Source organism: Lethenteron reissneri, chromosome 43 (genome assembly GCF_015708825.2).
Source record: "Lethenteron reissneri isolate LAM-NWPU_2019-01 chromosome 43, ASM1570882v1, whole genome shotgun sequence".
NCBI classification, from domain to species: Eukaryota; Metazoa; Chordata; class Hyperoartia; order Petromyzontiformes; family Petromyzontidae; genus Lethenteron; species Lethenteron reissneri.
In genome coordinates this window covers 4,104,350-4,125,740 of record NC_083821.1, presented here as the reverse complement: position 1 = coordinate 4,125,740, position 21,391 = coordinate 4,104,350, and the positions used below count along the sequence as shown (strand labels likewise).

At 51.0% G+C, this 21,391-nt stretch overlaps 1 protein-coding gene across 3 annotated transcripts in view; it reads right to left on the bottom strand.

Moving 5' to 3' along the window:
* Positions 1–954: 954 nt before the first annotated feature.
* The window catches only part of LOC133353251 (F-box only protein 32-like), a 30,207-nt gene continuing 9,770 nt past the window's right edge, over positions 955–21,391 (bottom strand). The window contains exons 6-13 of one of the 3 annotated variants that reach the window (XM_061569349.1): positions 15,286–15,379; positions 14,365–14,549; positions 12,988–13,170; positions 12,102–12,245; positions 10,414–10,440; positions 4,575–6,578; positions 3,018–3,080; positions 955–2,863 (exon numbers count right to left, since the gene is read on the bottom strand). In XM_061569349.1, coding sequence (XP_061425333.1) covers positions 6,489–6,578; positions 10,414–10,440; positions 12,102–12,245; positions 12,988–13,170; positions 14,365–14,549; positions 15,286–15,379 — 723 coding nt within the window. In that variant the 3' untranslated portion in view covers positions 955–2,863; positions 3,018–3,080; positions 4,575–6,488. Of the gene's footprint in view, positions 3,081–4,574; positions 6,579–10,413; positions 10,441–12,101; positions 12,246–12,987; positions 13,171–14,364; positions 14,550–15,285; positions 15,380–21,391 lie in introns of all 3 variants that reach the window. The other 2 variants (XM_061569348.1, XM_061569350.1) reach the window with 2 other exon arrangements.

The following is a 21,391-nucleotide window of genomic DNA, read 5'->3' as shown; positions in this document are numbered from 1 at the left end:
CTGGACAGGAATACTAACGGAGTGTCGGCCAACAGAATTGAACGCATCCGAGAGAACATCCACCGTGGAGATGGAGTGATGAAAAACACATTCGCTGGTGCCGGGTGGATCATCAACATCATAGGATTGCAGGAGGTGGTGGCAGCAGCAGCGGATTTTACCATGGCTGCTGAGGATTATGAAACACCTAAAGTGACAATCTAGATTTGGAGTTTTCGTGACTGCAGGGATCCATACTCTTTGGTTCTTTTGGTAAAGTCACGTAGGTAGAAAATAAAATAAATCAAATCACGACGTTTCGGGCGCAACACAAGCGTCCGTCATCAGGTGGAACAACCACAGCAAGAAACAATTGCTGAAGTGGGCAAAAGGGCTGCTTGCTCTTGTGACAAAGGGCTAATTGCTTCTGTTACAGCAGCCCCTTTTGCCCACTTCACGAATTTATTCTTGCTGGGGTTGTCCCACCTGATGACGGACGCTTGTGTTGGGCCCGAAACGTCGCGATTTAATTTATTTTATACCTACGTGACTTTACCGAAAGAACCAAAGAGTACCTAAAGTGACAATTGCCCCCTTTGTCACAGCTTTAAACGGCAAACCAGTGTGACCCGAGGAGTTTCGTGCCCCATAGGATTCCAAAATATGGCACAGAAACCCTGACTGCAGAGGCTTCACAATCTCCATTGCAGGGTGGAGTGGCGGTGCAGTGGTTAGCGCACCGAAGCCTGCGACCCGAATTTAAACTGTATTGCCACGGCTATAAAATCGGCGGCGAGTAATATCGGAGCTGGTCCTGCCTGGATGTATGTTAAAATTATTTCGCACCAGTATGTAGCCAACCATGCTCATCGGACTACACCTGCAACACTTTCTCAGCACACTATTACAAACGTCAAAGTTGCTTACCCTATCCTGCCCATGGTAAAACAAGAGGCACTGGGAATGCAAATTGTCGGTCAAGGACATGATATATATTATATGGGCTTAACATATACAGAATGTAATACATACAGTACATACACATAAATGTTTAACAGCTCCATAACATTACCATACATCGAATAGAAGATAACCAAAGCTTACAAAAGCGTCTCTCCGATCAGCCTAAGCACAGGACGGGGGAGACGGGAGGGGTTATGTGCAGAATGCTACCACAAAGCACAGGACACAGCAGCAGACTATAACCAAAGGGTTGCCAGTTGTTAGGTTTTGACCTGGACACGGCACGGGAATTGGCATTGTGTTCGTGTGGCAGCACGAATAGACTGGTACTGAGATCTGGTACCGGGTATGGCTGCATTGTTGACCGTCAATGCAGGAGACTTTGCACAGGTTTGAGAATAGACCCGGATACCTGGTGCCTCGTGCTCGCTTAGAAATGCGTGCGGGTTTCTGCGTAGCCCTCCGGCAGAACCGTCGCTTAAATAACGCGCCCCGGGCCGTCTGTCACGCTGCTGCCACCGCCGCTGACCGCCGCTCGGAAGGTGTCCAGAGTTCTGGGACCCGACGCTCACCGAATTGCCCGACGCCGCTCGTTAGCGACCAAAACAAAAAGTCCTGACGTGTTAGGGCCCCTCTTTTGCGCTGAGGGCCCCACACATTTTTTTGGCCCGCTGGCTCCAAGCCGGAATGCGTACGGAGCAAAATCCCCGCTTTGCTGCTGCCGCCACTTGAGCGCTGGGATGATGACACGACACACGACTACCCGCCCCCCGCTCCCCTTCCGTGGCAGCACGCCCATCGTCGGCGCAGCGAACGCCCGTCGGCACGCTTTTGCGGGTTCAGCGAGCTGGCCTCCTTGAACCTCGCCAACGTACATCTGGAGATCAGCGTTCTTCACTAATTTTCAGAGGGAGAGGGCCCACTTTCGCCGATAAGACATCAGGCGTTGAGAGGCTCCCACACCGCTCGCAAGGGGTGTGTTCACATGTTGTGTAGTCGGGGGGGGGGGGGGGAGCACTAAAGGCCACCAGGGGCCGCAAGTGGTCCGCGGGCCTTGCACTTAGGAACACACCGAGCTAGAAAGTAAAGGTGCAGCACTGCAACCGCTTGCTTTTGTCCACTGCTGGTAGACGAGCCTCCACTTGAGGAGGCTCCGGAAGAGCCTCGCTCCCTCGAGGGAAATTTGGCCTCCTCTTCCGTGCCGGCCAGACGTTCGTGTGCCCACACTGTGTGGATTGAGGCGGCGGTGGGGATTTTAAGAAACTTGCTCCACCCGTTTCAAAATTGACGCGCCTCGAAATGCAATCAAACCGGCGACCTCTGGATTGCAAGTGTCGGGTGTGCTGAACGTTACACCACGGCAACATCCCCTTGGAAATGTATTGTGCGTCTCTTTTTTCCCCCCGTATTCATCATCATTAACCAATTTTTTTTTAATGAATAAAAGTAAAATTAAAATAAAATAAAAATCACGACGTTTACAGCTATCGTGCTGTGACGGTTCCACCTGAAGACGGAAGCTTGTGTTGCCTCTAAAACGTCGTGATTTTTATTTTATTTTTATTTTACTTTTATTAATTTAATTTTTTTTTACCTACGTGACTTTACCGCAAAAACCTAAGAATATGAATCCTTGCAGTCACGAAAGCTTCAAATCTAGAATCATTAACCAAGCCCAGCAAAGTCATGTTTCACGATCGCGGGCACCAGTCTCGCCTCTCCTTAGCTCCTCACCGTCGGGAAGGAGGATGGGCAGCTTGACTGCCCACAAGTGGTCAACATCCCAAAGCAGGAGGATCCTCGTGAAAAGCTGTCGAGACTCGGCGAGGATTTGTTGGAAAACGAAAGGGAATTCAACTCTTCCCGTCAAATCCCACGGCTTCACTCCCTCCTCAGCTCACTTCTCTGCATCTCATCATCTCTACGATACAGAAGAACGTGAAAATCGGCGCTTAATTTCAGCCGGAACAGTCTGCGGAAATTATTTTGGCATGCCACATCCTCATAATTTTTATCATCACGTTGATATGATTATACGAATTTAGGGTACAATAGCTTATTATTGAGAGGCATACCTCGTATGCTAGTGGTAGTGCCTTAGGGCGAAAATCCATAGTCCAGGCCAGCCGAGCTTCGTTCTGGAAAACACCAATAAATTAAGCCCCAATTATAATATTAGCACCGTGTGCATTTTTCCATAATCTGACATCACGTTATTAAAGTCCCCAAAATAAATCAATGACACAAAGTCCGGGTCTGCCGATTGAATATTTCTAACATCCACATTTAAATTTCGTTGTTCCCCTTAGAAAATGTTACATCGCCATCTCACCATCATCAGCCATGGTCAACCTACTGCTAGACGATCACAAAGCGCCACGGTGGTGAGATGTTAACCACCTCGCTTGATATACAGGAGGTTGTGGGTTCGATCCCGTGGTCCCATGCATTTTCTTCGGGTCCTCCAGTTTTTCCCTCCACATGTAGAAATATGCCTTTATACAGTATTTGGTTGCTATCAATTTACACGGGATAAGCCACTTCACTGGGCTATAATTTGTGGCGTGGTCGCTTCTGAAAAAGAGCTTTATAGATCTCGATGGTCCTTATCGGTTAAAATAAAAAAAATAGTTCAACGTTTCTTAAGCCCGGGCTTTTCGTTAGGCCTTGCACCTCAATTGACTGCACGCATTCGGACGACCAGCATTGCTTTTCAAAATGCCTAGCAAATAACCGCGCAATAGAATTCCGCAAATCGACGTAACCAACAAATTGGCTTGCAGCGTTCGCCCATTCGGATTTAAGCGAGGCCAACGACCGCGTGGCGTGCAGATGCCGATTGGGGGGGGGGGGGGAATGTAAAGGAGGTGGATGGCAAGGTACGGGCCACCAGAGGTCAAATGGCCAAGCGACGGACGGCATCCGTTGCCTTAAAACGCACGGAGGCGTCATCCACACCGGGGACGCTCGTGCGGCCCGTGACAAATCGGGCTGCAGGGGAACCACCGCCACGCGCGTCGCTCGATGTGGGACGAGAGTGGACGTCTCTGGCCCAGCGAGCATTGGGCTGGGGTCCGAGCCTCAGGGACTCACAGTCGCTTGCTTGTGTGTTTGGACCTCTCTGCGATTGATTCAACAAACGGTGGCTTTGCCAAGTGAGATGCATCCTTTGTCGAATTTTATTTTGTTACTGCCATTATTTGTTTTCCCACACATCATCCTTTTGTTTAAGTTTCCGATTCTTTATTGTATCTAGCTGTGTAACTTGCCCTGCAATGTTACGCCATTGCCGAGTGGCTTTGGGCAGGGCAGCTGTGAAAAAAAAGATCCCCATAGTTCATCGGGGTCTTCCGAGCTTAATTTAAATGTATCCACGTCTGTGCAACCAGTTGCGAGCAGTAGCACAACCGGTTGCTCACAGTAGAGACGGACTCGACCCGCTCCAAGTGTCGATCTGCTCAGCGATTTGTCGCGACGCATTTCGTCACCGTGCGACGCGTTCGCGAATCGCGATTGGCTGGTTACAGCGCCGCACACGTCCGTTCATTTCCTCGCTGCGCAACTACTCGCCCAGACGCGGACAAAAGCTGTTGCGGGGGGGGGGGGGGGGGGGGCGATTGCGTTGCACAAACCGAGCGCCGAGGTGCGGAGGAAAGTTTCGGCCAATCAGAAACCATCAACGCGGGGTGGGTAAATCCACGCTGCGAACAAGCCTTCCGATCAGGTGTCTGGAACAAACAAAAAATGGACCCCGAACAGCCTTTGCACGTCGTACTGCTCGGGAGCTGCGTTACCGTCGAAACTAAAAATACAAAAGTACCTCTTGGGTGACGAATGAAATGCTGCGAACGTGCGCTGAAGACACGGGGCCGGGCTTTAACTGCCCGCGTAGGTAACGCCGCCTCTTCACAAGGTGCGTACACAAGGAGCTTATTTCCAGAAATGAAAGTTTCAACTTGATAGAAAAATAGCACTGGATGAGCATGTCGAGGTGTGTGTGCGTGCACGTGTCCATGTTTACGAGCTAAAGGGGTTTCGATTACAGCCACAGCAGTCCGGAATGCCGTTCCCGGAATTCTTTCAGCAGAGCACGTCCATCGCGCCGTAGTATACACCCTAAACCTGTTTATAGGATTATAGGACTATAGGGTACAATAGAGATTACTTGTACAGGTAGGAACAACAGTTCTACACTGCCCACCAGGGATTATTTGTCTGTCTGTCTGTCTGTCGTGCATAGCCACGCCCTCGATTTGTATTTCAGAGCGCTTCGGGCGGGCTAAGCACCACGTGACGCGCCGCCCCACGCAGCTTGCGCCGCGTGACACGTATCGCACGAATGCGCTGTCCAATCAAGTTCCTACCTGCCCACTCCGAAGGAATGTGTTGGCTAAGTGTACCATGTACAGGTTTCCCTTGCTCGATGCGGGTTCGGTTTGTGCGATTTTGCGCTGTACATGCGGCCAACCTATTTCTACCCAAAATTCGTTATACGTGGTTTTAATTTAAGCATACGCGACTATACGGTCGGACGTATCGCCGCAGGAAAGCCATCCCCTCGTGCAGTTTTGCTTTCTGTGCCCATTTTTTTTTGGAATGCATCTGCTACCGCACAAAGCGAGGGAAACCTGTAACTCTAGCGGTAGTGACTAACACCGACTGTTCCGACTCCAAGCCAGCCTACCAGTGCTGTAGAACTTAATCGGTGAAAAAAAATTAAAGCCACCGACTGGCCACGAATCCGAACGCCTGTGTTGGAGTTTGCAAGCAATATGTCAATGATTCTGTCCTCAAAACAAAGTGACACCGTATAAGACCCCGTGTTTTAGGGGCAATGTACAAAGTCATATGAAACTGCGAAGCATATAACCACGTGTGCAATACTAGTTAGCATACGTGTTATGCCGCCCGCCCCTGCCCCCCAGCCTCCCACCATAGCCCCCCAAATTGTAATGTGTTGGTGCTGCCAATGCTAGCGAACGCGCGTATGTGTGTGTGTGTACTGGTGTGGGGAGCGGTGGTGTAGCGGTTAGCACACTGCGCTACAAACCCGATGACCCAAGTTCGATTCCCACTCACGGTCGACACCAGTGACGATTATCTGAACCGGCCCTGGGCCTCCCCTAGGTCGACCCAGCCTCAAATGAGTACCTGGTGCGGTGTGAAAACATCACTAGGGAGACCAAGGCGGTTGGGCGTGGTGCTGGCCACCCACCCCCTCGTGCGCCGTGTCGCCCTTCATAGGTGCTCGCTCACAGCACTGATCCTAACAGTCTGTCAGAGCGGTATGGGGGCATTTTTGTCTTTGTGCAAGCTCGCCAAAGTATGTATGCATAAGGGTGTGGGTACGTGGCCTGCATAGGTGCTCGCTCACAGCATTTGGCCCAACAGTCTACGCTGTACGGGTGGGGCGGAGGAGGGGTGGGTGTCTTTGTCTCTGTATGTGTACAAATGTTAGTTCGAGTTGGTGCGCGCGTCTGTGACTGTGTGGCGACACGTGCTTGGTTGGCCAAGCGCGTGTGTGCCGCGGAGTGCCCTGCAGCCCGCTAGTATCGGAAGAGCTTCATGAAGTCCTGCGGCGACACGGAGATGAAGGAGGTTTCGGGGTCGTTGGCAGAACACGGGTGTCCGGTGTCCTGTAAAAACACGCGCACGCGCAGTGGAGGAGCATTTCAAAATTGTGCGTTCCAAATATTTCTCCACCACCCCCCCCATGCCTTCATATTTAGATTGTGATGGCACTAGTGGCAGAGGTTCGTGGTTCCAATCCAGAAGACCGCCCCTGGTTAATACTGCAGGCCTATTGACTATCAACAAGCACGACCGCCTGCTATGTCGTTGATGTTTAAGACCCAGCGATGCCATTCGAAGTGGAGTGAGCGATTGTTTGCCGGCGCCACTGTCGAAAATGTAGAGATGACATAGCTAATTACTCAATTGGGAAAACACATGGGGGTCATCGTCACGCCGCTACTGCAAAAACTTAGCAGGACCCCTCCTGAAGAAGCCTTGAGATGCACCGAGGCTTTCGTGGGTAATCGAGTGTAATATGAACAACTTCGTGAGATAAAGTGCCAATTTGGAACACTGGCGAAGGAGTGCATCACTCCATGTGCTAGAATATGGCCCGCAGAAGCAGATTTTACAGAACTATTTTCAAGATCCATCCAAGTGGGTCTCTCATCCGCACTTAAGGGGGGCTTGTGCTTTTCCCACGCATTCCGCTATAGAGATGCTCATCGCATGGCACTTGTACCCAAACTTTTATTCTTTTCGGAGTTATTGCAGTGAGCAGTGCACCATCCTGTGTCAGAGAACGACTCGAGGAAAATTAAGTCACAAAACTACTTCTGATGTCACTTCAATACCTCACGGTACCATTTATATGCCTTGAAAGCAGTGTTCCTTTTCTAGACAAAGCAAAGTTAAAAACATTCTGATAATTTTTTTTACAAAAATGCCCCCATAAACATCTATCAAATTTAATAAATCAGTGTTTGCATAATAATCAGTAACTAGGTTGAGACCAGCCACTCAAAAATGGCTGCCCATAAAATGGCTGCCCAAGTCTCTTTAAAATTAAAACAGCACCTGAGGTGGCCGGGTAGCTCAGAGGTCAAGGGCGCTGATCTGACACTGCTGAGGACCTGGGTTCGATTCCAGGCAACTGCCTGTGATTAACCTGGGTTCACAACTATAGTAATCTCAGCCCAGTCACCTAAATTCAACCTCTCAGAATACAAATATTGGTTTGACTGCCATGCGATCAACATTTACTGTCATATGTAGAGCGAGTGGGAAAGTGCTACCTGCTGCTGTGTGTGGACCAGAGGTCACTTAATGAAGGGTTCTCAGCAGTGGCTCTGTGATATCTGCTTCCACAGGCCATTGTCCAAAACGCAGAGGTTGCCCTGCTCTGCGACAGACCCGAGTGGATACTTTGTCTCGTGACACCAATAGAACAAATGGAGAACTATGAAAAATATATATATTGATTTAAAAAAACAACCCCACGTCAGAAACACATTTCATCACGCTGCAACAACGGTCTGCAATGTTATTGAGCGTTTTGTGAGACAAGAAGCAGATCTGGCGGCTACCGCACGGACAGGTTCCCACGTGCCGGTCTGTGCCGAGACACGCGGCGGCACATGAGGTGACGCGTCGGGATGATCCCTCGCTTTGCGCAACCGGAGCCGACAGCCAAATTGCAGGAATAACAATAACACTGCTGTCCAATTATTGTGTCCCCCCCAAGTGACGGGGAGGCACAGGGCTATGAAGGACAGAGGCTGGGTTTATTCCGGTTAAATAAGCAAGAATTATACTCATGATGGGGTGTGGGGGGTGGTGAGAAGCGATGGCATGAACCCGGTGAGCTGACGGTGGAAAGTTAAATCTTAACTGGTTCCTGGGTGACCCCCTTCACCAACCCGCACTGACCAGCGTGGTCAAGTACGGTCGATCAACCACAATTACCGACATGGCGTGGTGAGGCTTTTATCCAGCAGTGGATTGACAAAAGGCTGAAAATTATTATTTGTCATCGAACGACAAAGGAAGAGGAAAGACAGACATCCAATATCCATGACATTCTCTGCTGCAAAGAAATTTCTATGTTCGCGGATTTTATCACCGCTTTTCCACTTGCACATTCGAGCTCAGCCAGCACACAGGGCCAGTACGGCACAGGTGTTTTTCCACTGCCTGTTTACCGAGCCGTGTCAGAACCAAACCGTGATGCACTGGCCTCGCAAAACATCAGAATCTGACTCTGGGGCCAAGCAGGGCCAGGGTCGGTCAGTACAAGTCGAACACAGCATCGACGCATCATCTATGTCATTGGTGGGCAACCTGCGGGCCGCAGGTGGTGGGCAACCAGGCCCATCGTGGTGGCCTGGTCTAAGAGTGTCTAAGGTTGATGCGCGAGGTCATGATGAGTGCACAAGGACAATGTCAAGCTTGCGGCCCACTGAGTTGATGGAGGGCCACTCATGTGGCAACTGACTAGTCTAGGGTTGCCCATTTCCGACCTTCTTGACGTCACTCGCATTTTGTGTGTAACATCACCAGAATGGATCGGTTATCGTTTTGTGCGGTGGAAAAACAACCCCGTCACCCCCCTGACCCGAACCAGCCTGGCTCAACATGGCCCTGGCACGGCTTGGCTGAGCCAGTGGAAAAGGGGTGTTGTGAGGCGGTGAGTGACGCATGCATTGGTAAGCACATGTAACTTGGCGATGGACGCGTGACACGCGACGGCGACGGGGGGTAAATCAGACTGCGCGTGACAAGGACGAAAAAAAGGAAACGGCTCCTATGTTGCAGATGCAACTTTAATTGTACTGTCGGTTGCGGTCCCGTTTGGCGATCTGGGCCTTTTGGGCCCTGTGCTCGGCAACCGTCGTAAAAAATGTGCATTGCAGGCAGGCCACGAGTGCCGTGCCCGTGACTTGCAAGCGACTTTCACGTGCACTGTAATACGGTCACCGCATTGGTGTATTAAGTGGTACCCCATTCGACAGCAAACTAACATCACTTGAGAGTGCGTGAAAGTCACTTTAAGAGTCCTCTCATTACCGGGGCTGCCAACTTTTAAGTCGGACACTCCCGATGCACACAGAGCCTACGTGTGTTGCTTCAAGATACGAGCCACCTCTATCGCGCGTGGTGTGGCATTAGCCACGTTTGGTGCTGAGTGATAAAACCACATGCAGGCTTTTAATCAGCGGTTCCTGCAGGCAAGTTGGGCGTGTTTCTCAAACTCAAGATCAGGAAGCTATCGTAGACACGGCTGTCACCGCACAGGGCACACCAACGCGGTGCACCAGATCCCATGACTGCTGCACAGGAGACGAGCGACCTGCAATCTCGTCTCCACCCCTAGACGAACACTTCTAAAGGTCTGGCGACACTGGTCACACCGGCACGGTGGGGGGACTGAAACCGGCCCCGTCTGTCTGTCTGTTTCTGGAGTGCACGCGAGCATTCGCTGTCTATGACGATCTTGAATAAGAGTTGTTTGTTTAACACGTAGGAGGCTTTCGCGACCAATATCCATGATGCTGGATTTTTGGGGGGTTAGACACATTTAAATATTTATCGACACATTTATATATTTACGCGATCTAACAAACCCCGCCCCCCCCCGTATTTTGGAAGAGTTTTTTGTTTTTGGGGGTGGGGGGGGGCGGTTTATTTCGTCTTCGTTGCCTATTAAAAGCACCATGGAGTCCGGCAAAAGGGCAGGGCTGGGTGGTGTGCACTGTGGTGTCCCAACAACGGAATGGATGCGCGGCACAAATACACCGGTGTCTTTAAGATCCGATGAGAAAAAGACGTGGAGGCGAAAAAAGTAATGATGTGAAATTCAAAATAGAAAGTGATGATGCTAACACACGGAGACGACCTGTCTCCATATTGAACAGCAACGGGTGAAATGATCGTAAGGGAGAAAGGACAACATTGTACCTCCCACACGACAGCCAGGGGATAGTCCTGTGAAGCGCCGAGGGGAGGAGAGACGGGCATTAGTGGCTTGCATTTCAAAAAGGATCATGAGGCGAGGATATATCCACGATTGCATTTGTGACCAAAGGTCTTCCGTCGGTCAACCTCAGTCGGCCTTTGCTCGGTGGGAGATCACCCCTGCCCTGCTGCTGCTTCCGCTGTCTATAATTCCCGTTGCACGTTGCATGCGCAGTGCTCTGCTGCGAGGGGTTGTCTCGTCATTTATGGAAAGTCGTTAGGAAGATCCTGCACCTCCCGACACAGCCAAACAAATTAAATTGTCGCGTGTGCATGCGTTTAACAACGTGCCAAATGGTCATTGTTTGAGTTCGCCGGTAAGTTGAAGGGCTATTCTCACAACCATCTAATCGATAACTTTACTCGTTACATTTAGTCTTCACCATCCCGGCGAACTTCAGAAACAATAATTGGCTCATCGTCAAATGCGTGTACACCATGGGACAATTTAGTTTGTTTGGCTGTGTCAGTTGATGAGAGGGACTTACGCCACAGAAATTGGCCAGATCGTTACGTGGCCTAACCCAAGTGTCAATTACGAATCGCATACTACGTCCCGCACAAAACCTACGCTTTAAATATACAAAAAGCACTGCATACGAGTTCCCTTGCTCTCGCCATCTCCACTGTCGAGACACCTCCACCGTTCAAAACTCCAGACTTTCCTTTTCTCCCCTGTCTACGGCCGACTCCATCTCTCCCTAATAATAATAATGCAATTTATTGCCTGCACAATGTTGCGGACCTAAGACACAATTCTGAGATGCGGAGCCGACGTCAAGTGTCAGATGGCGTTGCGTGGTTCCAGGGAGACTCGGTGGTTAAATGAACGAAGAAAATGATCAATCGTTATGGATGTGAGAGAATAGGGATGGCGTTCCATCCCTATTCTCACATCCGTAACGTGACTTCACTCGCACTGACGCCATAAATGTCATCTCAATTCGCTCCCTGGTCAGTGGAATTCTACCCACCATTCCCCAAACCGATTCGAAAAAACTCTTTGCGTGGGCGCATTCGCGTCTGCAAATACGGTCGCGCTGTCAAAAAATAGACGCTTTGAGAATGCAGATCGCAGTGCAATACGCAAGGATCATTCGAGCTCACCGTTCACCCTTACCCCTTTCCCCTTTCCCATGTAAATCTTCATGGTCGCCTGCACGTGGCCCAATTCTCCCCCCTTCACAGGGCCCTGTCACCCCCAAACTCCTCGGGCTGCTGTTCTCGGAGTTCCTGCTCCCCACTTCTCCCTGCCCTATTCTGCTATCAGCGTACTGTACCGGGCTCGCGTTGAGTTGCAATAACACATTTTTTTCTTATTACATTACATATTAGCGCACGTCAAGGTCCGATATATTCACGTGCTGAGAGGAGGAGGCCGTCACATGGCCGTGTGGCTACAGGGGCTGACGTCCACTCACAAGAGAACACTGGAAACGTACTTGTTCACGAATTATTTTTCTTGCGTATCTAGTGCTCTGTGTAAAAATCACATGTAAAAGCGTTCGCTAAATAAAATGTGAACTTCTATAGAAAACGGCAGCTACCCCATGCACAAATAGCAGGGGCTGTGAACGGCGCCCCTGCTAGGCCTGGCCACAGGCTCGCGCTGCCGACCACCGCGCCGGTACCTTCCAGAAGAGAATGCTGCAGTGGCGGCAGAACTGAAGGCTGTCGGCGTACTGCTCGCGCCGCGGGTACAGCTTCTGCAGGGTGAAGTACGTCGCCTTCCAGTCGGCCGAGCCGCCCTCGCGCACCACCAGATGCCGGCAGAACTGCCAGTCAGTCGCAACAGCCGCAACCACGCGCACGCAAATGAGGATAAACGTCCCCTCCCGTGTAGCCTTAACAGACTGTAGGAGCAAGTGCTGTTAAGCGAGTGGCATCTATGAAGGCCTGGGACGGCACTCGAGAGGGTGGGTGGCCAGCACCATACCCGGCTGCCTTTGTTTCCCGAGGACCAATGTTTACACACCGCACCAGATACTCATTTGAGGCTGAGTCGACCTAGAGGAGGCCTAGGACGAGTTCAGATTATTGTCACTGGCGTTGGCAGTGAGCAGGGTTGGTAACGCAGCGTGCTTACCACGACACAACCGGTCCTACAGCACACATAACACACACACACACGTATAAGACAAACACAAAAGACCCACCACTTGTGTAGCCTTAAACAAGCTGAAGAGCTAAGTTCTCTGAGCATGCCGCGACGGCCGACGGAAGAGGGAAAGAAAGACGGCTTTTGGCTGGCCATCGAACAAAGACGGTCACTGCAATGCGCGCATTCGGACACACTTAGGCGGCCATCTGGAAATGCTCTTCCTCCCAATATTAGGAAGCCACTGGAGCTATACACTTTGAAATCTAGATTGAAAACTTACTCTAAAGAACACTTTTTTGTTTGTTGTTCTTCCCCCGCACCTCCGATTAGCATGGTTGGCTACGTACGGTGCGAAAGAAGTTCAACATACGTACACACGTACATCGAAAGAAGGAGGCAGGCTGCGCCGCCCGTACCTGCTTGTCGGTGAAGTGGTATCGGCAGAGCGTGCGCCAGAGCATGCGGTCCTCGCTCAGCGAGTGCAGCGTGGCGGTGACGCGGCCCAGGCTCACGATGTCTCGCCCGTCGTCCAGGCGCTGCAGGATGGAGAGCTGCGTGTGTGGCGGGAGGTCGCTCAGCGTCAGCCCCTCGTCGCCTCTCTGGTTCCGGCACGGAGAAGTGGGGGGCGAGAGAGAGAGGCGGGGAGGAGCGGAGAGGGTCGGACCGCTGCGACGCCGGTGTTCCCAACGATGCGCGATTCTGGGTGGCTAAGAGAACGAATGCCCCTTTTTCCACTGGTGCCTCTGAGCAGCAACGTGCCAGACCGTTAATACCATTCTTCCAAACGGATGAATGGATGGTATCAGCGGCCCAAGAGTTGTTCGTAGATTCCCATTCGTTTGAATGGCAAATCCTAGGGCTCCCATTTTAAATGAACGGGACCGCTAATGGCCGCCACACGCCAAGCATTGGCAAGGTGAATTTGCATGGAGGAACTACAATTATAAGTAGGGAATCTGTATGCACATTTGTTGTTTTTATGTTTGTCCGTAGAACTCTAAGATCGCGCCACCGACTTTAATTAATTAGGTGCCAATCGCTTACGAGCTCTTGAAATCACGACAAGTGCTGCCTTCCGAGCCGATAACTCGGCCGCTTATCTGCTCCATCATTTACAACAGCCCCAGCACGTGCCTTCAAAATCATACTACGGATAGGCATGGGCAGGTCACTCCGCAGTTTGAATCTCGGGGCGGGCTCGCCGCTCGTTGGCGGCATAGATGCGCGCGATAATTATGTACGTACGTAGGTTGAACTTCTTTCGCACAGTACGTAGCCAACTGTGGTAATCGGAGGTGCGGGGTAAGGACAACAAACTAAACATAACAAGCAGTTAAATCTTGTGACTGCAGGAATTCATATTTTTGGGTGTTTCGGTAAAGTCGCGTAGATAGGTTCAAAGAAAATAATAAAAAATAACAGAAAACTACGACGTTTCGATCGCAACGCAAGTGGTCGTCTTCAGAAAAAACCTTTTCTGAAGACGACCGCTTGCGTAAGACTCAAGAATACAAGAAGCAGTTAAAGAAATAAGTTTTCAATTTAGTATAGTAGGGTAGTGTATAGTAGTGTATAGTGTAGTGTATAGTGTAGTGTATAGTGTAGTGTATAGTAGTAGTGTGCATGTATGTTGAACTTCCTTTGCACCGTACGTACCCAACAGTGCTAATTGTGCGCGTGGGCCAAGGTCAACAAACTAAACGCAACAAAAGGAGTCCTAAAGAAAGAAGCGAGTTTTCAACCGAGACGATTTAACAGACACGTGGGCGGCGGCGTCGGCGGTGTGAACGCACGCGGCTGATCTGCAGGCCGCACAGCAGACGCTGCCACAGCAGGATGGTGTCGAGGCGGCGGGTCCAGGTGTTCACGTTGCCCACGAGAGGCGACTTGCCCACGCCGCACACGAGGCGCGCCACCGACGAACACAGGCCGGAGAGCAGCTCGCGGATCGGGCGCATGCTGTGCTGGTCATCCACCACTGCCGCGCACAAAGACAAAGATCCACCGTGCAGCCTTTTTGCGGGGGCTTTTTGCGGCAAGTGCCGTTGGCGAGCGGCACCTATTGACGGGATCATCGGCGCAAGAGTCGTCTGCAGACTCCAATTTCGGTCGAACGGCAATTCCTGGACCTTAATTTTCAAATGAACGGGACGCCAATGAGGAAAGTGTTGTTAGCCAGCATTACCTACGCCGGCCAGCGCGGCACATGAGGGGGTTGGTGGCCAGCACCACAGGCACGCACGGCCACCTTTTTTATGTATGCATGTTGAACTTCTTTCGCACGTAGCAAACCGTGCTAGTGGAAACGTTTGCACATCGCACCAGGTACTCATTTGAGTCCGAGTCGAACTAGGGGAGGCCCAGGACCGGTTCAGATAATCGTCACTGGTGTTGGCCGTGAGCAGGAATCGAACTCTGGTCGCCAGGTTCATAGTGCAGCGCGCTAACCGCTACACTACCGCTCCCCATAACACACAGCACACTCTCACACACTCTCTCATACACATGCGCATGCACTCCCGCGTGATGGCGCGAGCCTGTATGTGTGTGTGTGCGCTCATGTGTTACATTGGCCGGCCTTCATAGGTGCTCAACGAACAGCACTTGCCCCAACAGTCTGTTACAGACTATATGGGGGGGGGGGGGGGGGAATCTATCTTTGTCTTAGTGTTTGTGTGCGCGAGTGCTGCTGCCGCCACCGCCGAGTGAAGCACCTTTGCAGACAACTCTCTCCAGGATGCTGAAGTAGTTGGTCTGAGCCACCCCGCTCAGCGACGTCAGCTGCGTGTCCGCGATCAGCTGCAGCAGCTGGGGGCAGGGGACAGAAATGGCGAGAGGTGGGAAAAAAGAAATGAACGCTCTTCTCTATGCCAACCATGTTCCACGTCGATTCTGTTTGACCACCAGCTGAGAGCACGAGAGAGACCGACCCGGAGTCTCGTTTGCAAACGTGAACTGGGGGCGTTCGTCTGCCAGCCAGTAAGGGGGGGGGGGGGGGGGGTGGCAATGATTGTTGCTGTGTGTGACCCTGATTTGGTCATTTACGGTGTAATTTTTAACTTGGCAAATTTTAACCCCGACGCCGCCGGCACAGGATCGCCCACTCTTGCGAATTGTGCCAGAGGATCTTTGTTATTATTGTTAGTTGTTATCGTATTAATCAGGGTGGCCTGTGGAACCGAACTGTGTACCTCTGTAATGAGAGGCGAACGCGATCGCTGCCCCGAGCAGCGTCTCGTATCTTGTGTCCGGGCCTCCACTAGGTTGACTCTGTCTGAAATGAGCACCCGCTGCGGTGTGTAAACATCACCACTGGGGAGACAAAGGCGGCTCGGACGTGGTGCTGGCTACACCGCCCCATCGTGTGCTGTGCCGTCCTTCATAGGTGTTGCTCGCTAACAGAACTTGCCCCAACAGTCTGTTAAGGCTATACGGTGGGCGGGGGGGTCATTGCGGTGGGAGTTATGAAATATGCAACGTCTGATAATTTGTCAGGATGACATGGCTTCCATAACAACCACTTCCTGGCAAAAGAAGGCTTTTGCAATAAAATATTTCTGCCACACTTTCTTGCTCGCACCGATTACATTCTCAACGCGATGGGACGAAGAGACGTGCACGGTGTGGGATGCTTGCAGCTAAGAGTGCACCTCGACGTGCTGTGGAGTGGGCCACAGAAGATGAGATCACAGAACTACTTCTGAAGCCAATTAACAAAGGTCTATCTATTTAGCCACTCAAAAGTCGAAGTGATTTCCTGCTCTAATGAGCACTGAGGTGGTTCCCGTGGTTGCATTTGCAGCCTTGGGCCAGTGGTGGAAGTTCCACATGTCTATGGCAGGGGGGGGGGGGGGGAGGCAAAGTCTGCTCCGAGCACAACCATCGTTCGCTTCCCCATAAAGCGGTAATAATGTTATCAACCCCGGAAGGAGAGGACAAGCCAACTCACCCCCCCACCCCTGACCAGGAATTAAACTCACAACATTTACGATTGAGAGCTGCTCGCCCAACCGCCGAACCACAGCGCTGCATACCACGCACACCGCTAGGACTTCAACCGCCGGATCGGCAGAATGGGCACAGGGTCAGCGGGGCGCACCGACAAATCGACCGCCGCTATCGGCGTGACGCGAACGCAAACTGCCAACCGCCTCCGCAAAAATAACCCGGCGGCGGTGGCGGCGGCGCACGCTCCCGCGCTCCACGCTCCCACGTTCCCACATGCGCCCTACAGAGCCGCCGAACGTTCCCAAACCTCCCCGAGCAACGCTGGTACGTTAACGATAAAAATAAAGAACACCCCCACCCCACAGCGCCCCCCCCCCACCGCACAACCCCCACCCCCATTCTCTCCTGGGGAAGAGAACTGAACGGCTGTGGGATTGGACATTGGACAGGGGAGCGGAAGGGCGGCCGGTCGCAGAGGGTCAGGGGAGTCATGGGTGTTGTTGTGGGAAGGAGGAAAATTTGATGAGTGTAAGGAGGGGGGGCTGGTAGAGGGGTGGGTGAGTGAGTGGAATAAGGAGGTAGATGAATGAGTGGAAGGAGGAGGTATTGGGAGGAGGGGAGGGTAGAGGGGTGAGTGGTTTTGGTAGAAAGGTCAGGGCTTGGTTGTTGGCTTGGGTTGAGCTCAATAGACAACGATGCCCTGAATGTGAAACCCGTGGGTGCATCTTTCATAGCAGTGCATCGTTGTTCCATGTGTTTGTCCACTTGTCATTTCACATTTGACTCCCTTGTCATGCAGGCATCATGCCGACCTACCTACACATCTATCCACATACCTGATCTACCCACATACCTATCTGTTTATCAATATACCTAACTACCCACATACCAACGTACTTACCCTATCCATCGCCTACTTATCGACCTACCCACATACATACCTACCACCCATATATCCACGACATGTAACTATAATATTACTCACATAACCACGTGTTTACATATCTAGCCACCTCAGCTCTTACCTACCTACACAACTGCTTGACTGCCTACTTACCAATCAACATACCTACCTCACCACTTGCCTACTTGCCTACCCGCATTGTAAACAGTGAATAACAAAGCTTTAACCCAACTTTACATTATTAGCACACACAATGTTTACAAAAATGTATCATCTTCAGCAACTGTCAATCCACTGCTGGATGAAGGCCACCCCAAGCCACCGCCACCACCTCCCACGATCCTGCGACCTAACAATCCACCCAGCACCCCTCCACGCAAACCAATTTCGTCGCTCCATCTCCTAGGGAAGATGCCCTTTCGAACGCGTTCCGTTCCCTGGCTGTCGCTCCGTTATTCTGGTTCTTGCCCATCGGCCATCGCCGCAGCGCGTCCCACCCAAACCCACCAGTGTGAATTATGTCATTAGCCAGCGTATGTCTCTCTCCGACCCACGTGTTCGTCCTCCTGTCTCCTCGGCGCGATTCCAAGCGCGCGTCTCTCCGCGCTTCTTTTGCGCAACTTATCAGTCGCCGTCCTCCCGTACATTTCCCTCGTGAAATACCCACGCCTATCGAGAATATCAAAATTCATAAATTGCAACGCCGCGCAAAAACAACAAATACCAACTCTCGTCAGGCGCCCGAAACGGGATGTAAATAAACCCGCCAAGCACTTAACTTGCCCGGTGTTATTTCGCTTAGGAAAAAAAGAAATGTACATCTTCGATTGACCGAACAATTTTGAGGCAATATTTTCGGAGGCAAACGGCGCGGAACGCATCCCCCTGCCCTGGCGCCACGGAGTCAAGAGCGGAGCGTGCGCGGTGCATCGCGGGCCTCAAACCAGACCCCCCCGCCCCCTTTGCCCCCCCCCCCACGCATCCCCCCTCCCCCCCAAAAACCCTGCCCCCCTCTCCCAACGCCACTTCTCACCAACCCCCACTACCCCCAATCTCTCCCACACCCCCGCTCCACTATAAATCCCGAGATGAAGTGAATGTCAAAGTGTTTTTTTTTTCTCGGCAAACATTCGCAACAAGTGATATCTGAATCCGTACCGAGAGTCCCCAAAGTGACTGAAAGGCACAGGGCCAATACGTCCAGATGGGGGGGGGTCTATCCCAGGTAAGTAAATAATAATATAATTCATGACAAGGGGCGAAGTGGTGGTGGTGCGGTGGTTGTCGCACTGTGTCATGAACCCGGCGACCCAAGTTCGATTCCCCGGCCCCAGTTAACGGTGGCGAGTGATGTCTGACGATTCAGTCTTGGGCCCCCCTTTACCAACCTGTACCGATCAAACGTGGTGAAGTATGGTCAAATGCCCCCCACCTCCACAGCCCTTCCCCACATGGTTGACAGAGTGGGGGGGATGCCTTCAGCCAGCAGTGGATTGACAAAAGGCTGTAAATTTACATAATTCATATAAACGACGTATAATACGTCCCGTTTATACGTTACTTTATTATTCTCGTTTTTTGATTTAACTCGCACCAAAGTGTCGGTGTAACTCTTTACATCCTTGAGAGAAAGATATTAACAGAGAGCACTCCCACTTGTCATCTTATTTTACACACCCATTCGTATGTTTAAATCATTGATCAAAGCGTCTATGAAGGCCGGCACGGCACAAGAGGGTGGCCAACACCACGCCCGGCCGCATATGTCTCCCTCGTGGCAATGTTTACACACTGCATCAGGTACTCGTTTTGAGGCCGAGGTGACCTAGGGGAGGCCCAGAACCGGCTCAGATATTTGTCGCTGGCGTTGGTGGCCGTGCGCGGGAATTGAACTCGGGTAGCCGGATTCGTAGCGCAGCGCGTGAACCGCTACACTACCGCTCACCACACTGTATAAACACACACGCTGAAAAAAAATAACATTGAAAATAACGCAGAAAATATCACGACTGTTTTGCGGGAAAGTGTGGGAATGTCTGGGGAGTGAGTGTACAGTGCCACGCACGGGTACATATTTTCGTAATGCGCATTAAACAAAAAATATTTGGAAACTTCTGCATAGTCCGCGCTTGCCGAGCTTATCAAACAGCCTCAAGCGCCCATATTTTATAATGCAGCAACAGTTTATTGCAACAGGCGCGACACATTTTTATTACTACTACTACTACCCATAGGTGGTTTTTGGGTTAGATCGCGTAAATATAACAGTGTCGTTAAACCCGCTACGAGCCAATTAGTAAGGTTTGTCACGTAATTACTAGTACAGGCACACCGGTGTGTTGGAGAGTAAACCAGAGTACAACGTTTCACCAGTAATTTTAACGAGCATCATCAGGCGACAGCCAGAGTTGTGGAGAAATCCTCCCGTTTGGCTCTTAACGACATATTTATATTCATGCGATCGAACCCAAAAACCTCTATTATGGATAATATTGGTCGCGAAAGCCTACGTGTTAAACCTACTACTACGCCTGTTTAGCCAGGAAAGCCTCACAGAGTCTCAAGACTCTGTTTCAGGAGGGTCCTGCCAAGTTGTCACAGTCGCTGGACAATACTGCTGCTGTGTGCGATCCCAATTGAGGCATGTGAAAGCACACTTTAAGCATTGGGATGTTTGTTCAATACCGTTGACATCGTATGTTCATGATATTTCCTTGTAAACGTGTTCGAAACGTTTTTCGTATCGTTTGTGTATTGCTGGACTTCCAGTAACGGGTGAACATTCAACCTTATAAACTGGAGTACACAGGAAAGAATTCTGCCGCGAGTCTTAGAACCGCCGCCTTATAGCACGTGTATTCTGTCAGGTATGCGAGGAATAAATAATTACAATTACGAAAATTATAATGCTTTTTTTATTTCCCTGCACTTAGTTAGTCCGGAAAACATTTAACAAAACACTGTTATAGATAATTGCTAAATATTTATAACTTTGGATAGTGAGATTATGCTTTTCATATTTAGTCAAGAAATAACCATAAAAATTTTTTTATGAAAAATGTAATGAGGCAATGATATTCTCACAAAACGGGCGATACAATCATCGCAGTTCTGGAATGGCACGACAGGGAACTTCCAATTAGCACAGATGGCTATGCACGGTGTGAAAGAAGTTCAACATGCATACATACAGGGAACGGTTTGCTGAAGGAGGTGACTGAGCGAGCGGTAGTGAGAGGGAACGTTTTACTGAAAGTGATCGAGAGAAGATTATTTCCGACGAGACCAAGGGGAAGGAAAAGAAACGGCGACGCCAGACGACGTTTGATGAGGAACGACGTAAGCGACAGACGGAGAGAGCAGTGGAATGCAGAGCATCGTGAACGGGGAAAATGGGCAGTTGCTTTTTTTGCTCCGATTTCAATTTGCCTCGTTGTTGTACTTGTTTTTATATCATTGCTTTAGTTACTGTGGTAACCCAGGTCAGTTAACACTTGTAAATCAGACTCATCCTGGCCTCTCGAGTTCTCACCTGGTTCAGCAAACTTCAATACACGGGCCACACGCCTGTCTACGGACAGAACCCCAAACGAACGAGTGAATATCGCACGTCAATTTCATTTGCACCGCTACACCGCGGCCGACCCAAGCGGGGATACGCTGGGTTCGTAGCGGCGAAGCGACGCAGCTGTGCTGCTGGGAGCACGCCGAGTGGGAGCAGGAGGTGGAGGAGGAGAAGCAGCAGCAGTAGAGTGGGTGGGAGAGATGCGGCAGTGCTGGCGATTCCGCGCGGAGGGCGTCGTCGGGAACCCGCATTGTACGGAGGGAACGTGGGAATTTCAGAAAAGCAAACACGGCCACAGGTCACACGGTTCCCAGCCTTCCCCCGAGGGGGCGATGCTTCTCAGCTGCACACGCCCATGTCATGCGTGTGCATGTGTGCGCATGTGTACGTCCGTCAGATCATA